Here is a 547-nt window from a genome sequence, read left to right as displayed (position 1 = left end):
ATTTTGAAAATTATTTTTCCATTCAAACTTTATTTTTGCTTCCTTTATTTTATACATTTTATTGATTTTCAATTCCTCCCATTATTTTTTGATTCTTTTTTATTTTCACTGTTTTTCTTCTTATATTGTACATTCTATTGATTTTTGTTCAATTTATTTCTCCAAATACTTTTTTTCTGATTCTTTTTTTTTTACTTTAATTTTGTAAAAACTCTGACACATGGAAAGCATTGCATACAAATACATAAACACGTAATAAACCGTAATGCACATGGAGAAGAAAAGTGGAGCAAGTCACGAGCGGGTGAACGGATGGTTGGATAGGTTGGATCGAATCGCTTGTTGGTCAATTGCGTTCGTTGCTGAACTGAGGTAAGTTTCGACACGTTGGAGAAGATGCGATGTGCCGAAGTCGAGCGTGAAAGGTTCTTCATTACAAAGACACAATGAATAAAATATGTTACCATTTTCACAGACGTAACAAAAGGCCAATGCTGCGTTAATTCATAACGATGAAGATCATGTAGGATTAGTTGATAGGGGAATC

At 32.9% G+C, this 547-nt stretch overlaps 1 protein-coding gene across 1 annotated transcript; it reads left to right on the top strand.

Moving 5' to 3' along the window:
- Positions 1 to 265: 265 nt before the first annotated feature.
- On the top strand, positions 266 to 372 carry Tsp_14498 (hypothetical protein; the record flags this gene model as incomplete). Its single annotated transcript, XM_003366396.1, has 1 exon — positions 266 to 372. A coding segment is annotated over exon 1 (107 nt), but the record flags the coding sequence as incomplete, so codon positions are not given.
- Positions 373 to 547: the final 175 nt, after the last annotated feature.

Source organism: Trichinella spiralis (genome assembly GCF_000181795.1).
Source record: "Trichinella spiralis strain ISS 195 chromosome Unknown Scfld6057, whole genome shotgun sequence".
Classification (NCBI taxonomy): Eukaryota; Metazoa; Nematoda; class Enoplea; order Trichinellida; family Trichinellidae; genus Trichinella; species Trichinella spiralis.
Note: the sequence above shows the minus strand (reverse complement) of the source record. Positions and strands in the feature narration are given on the sequence as shown.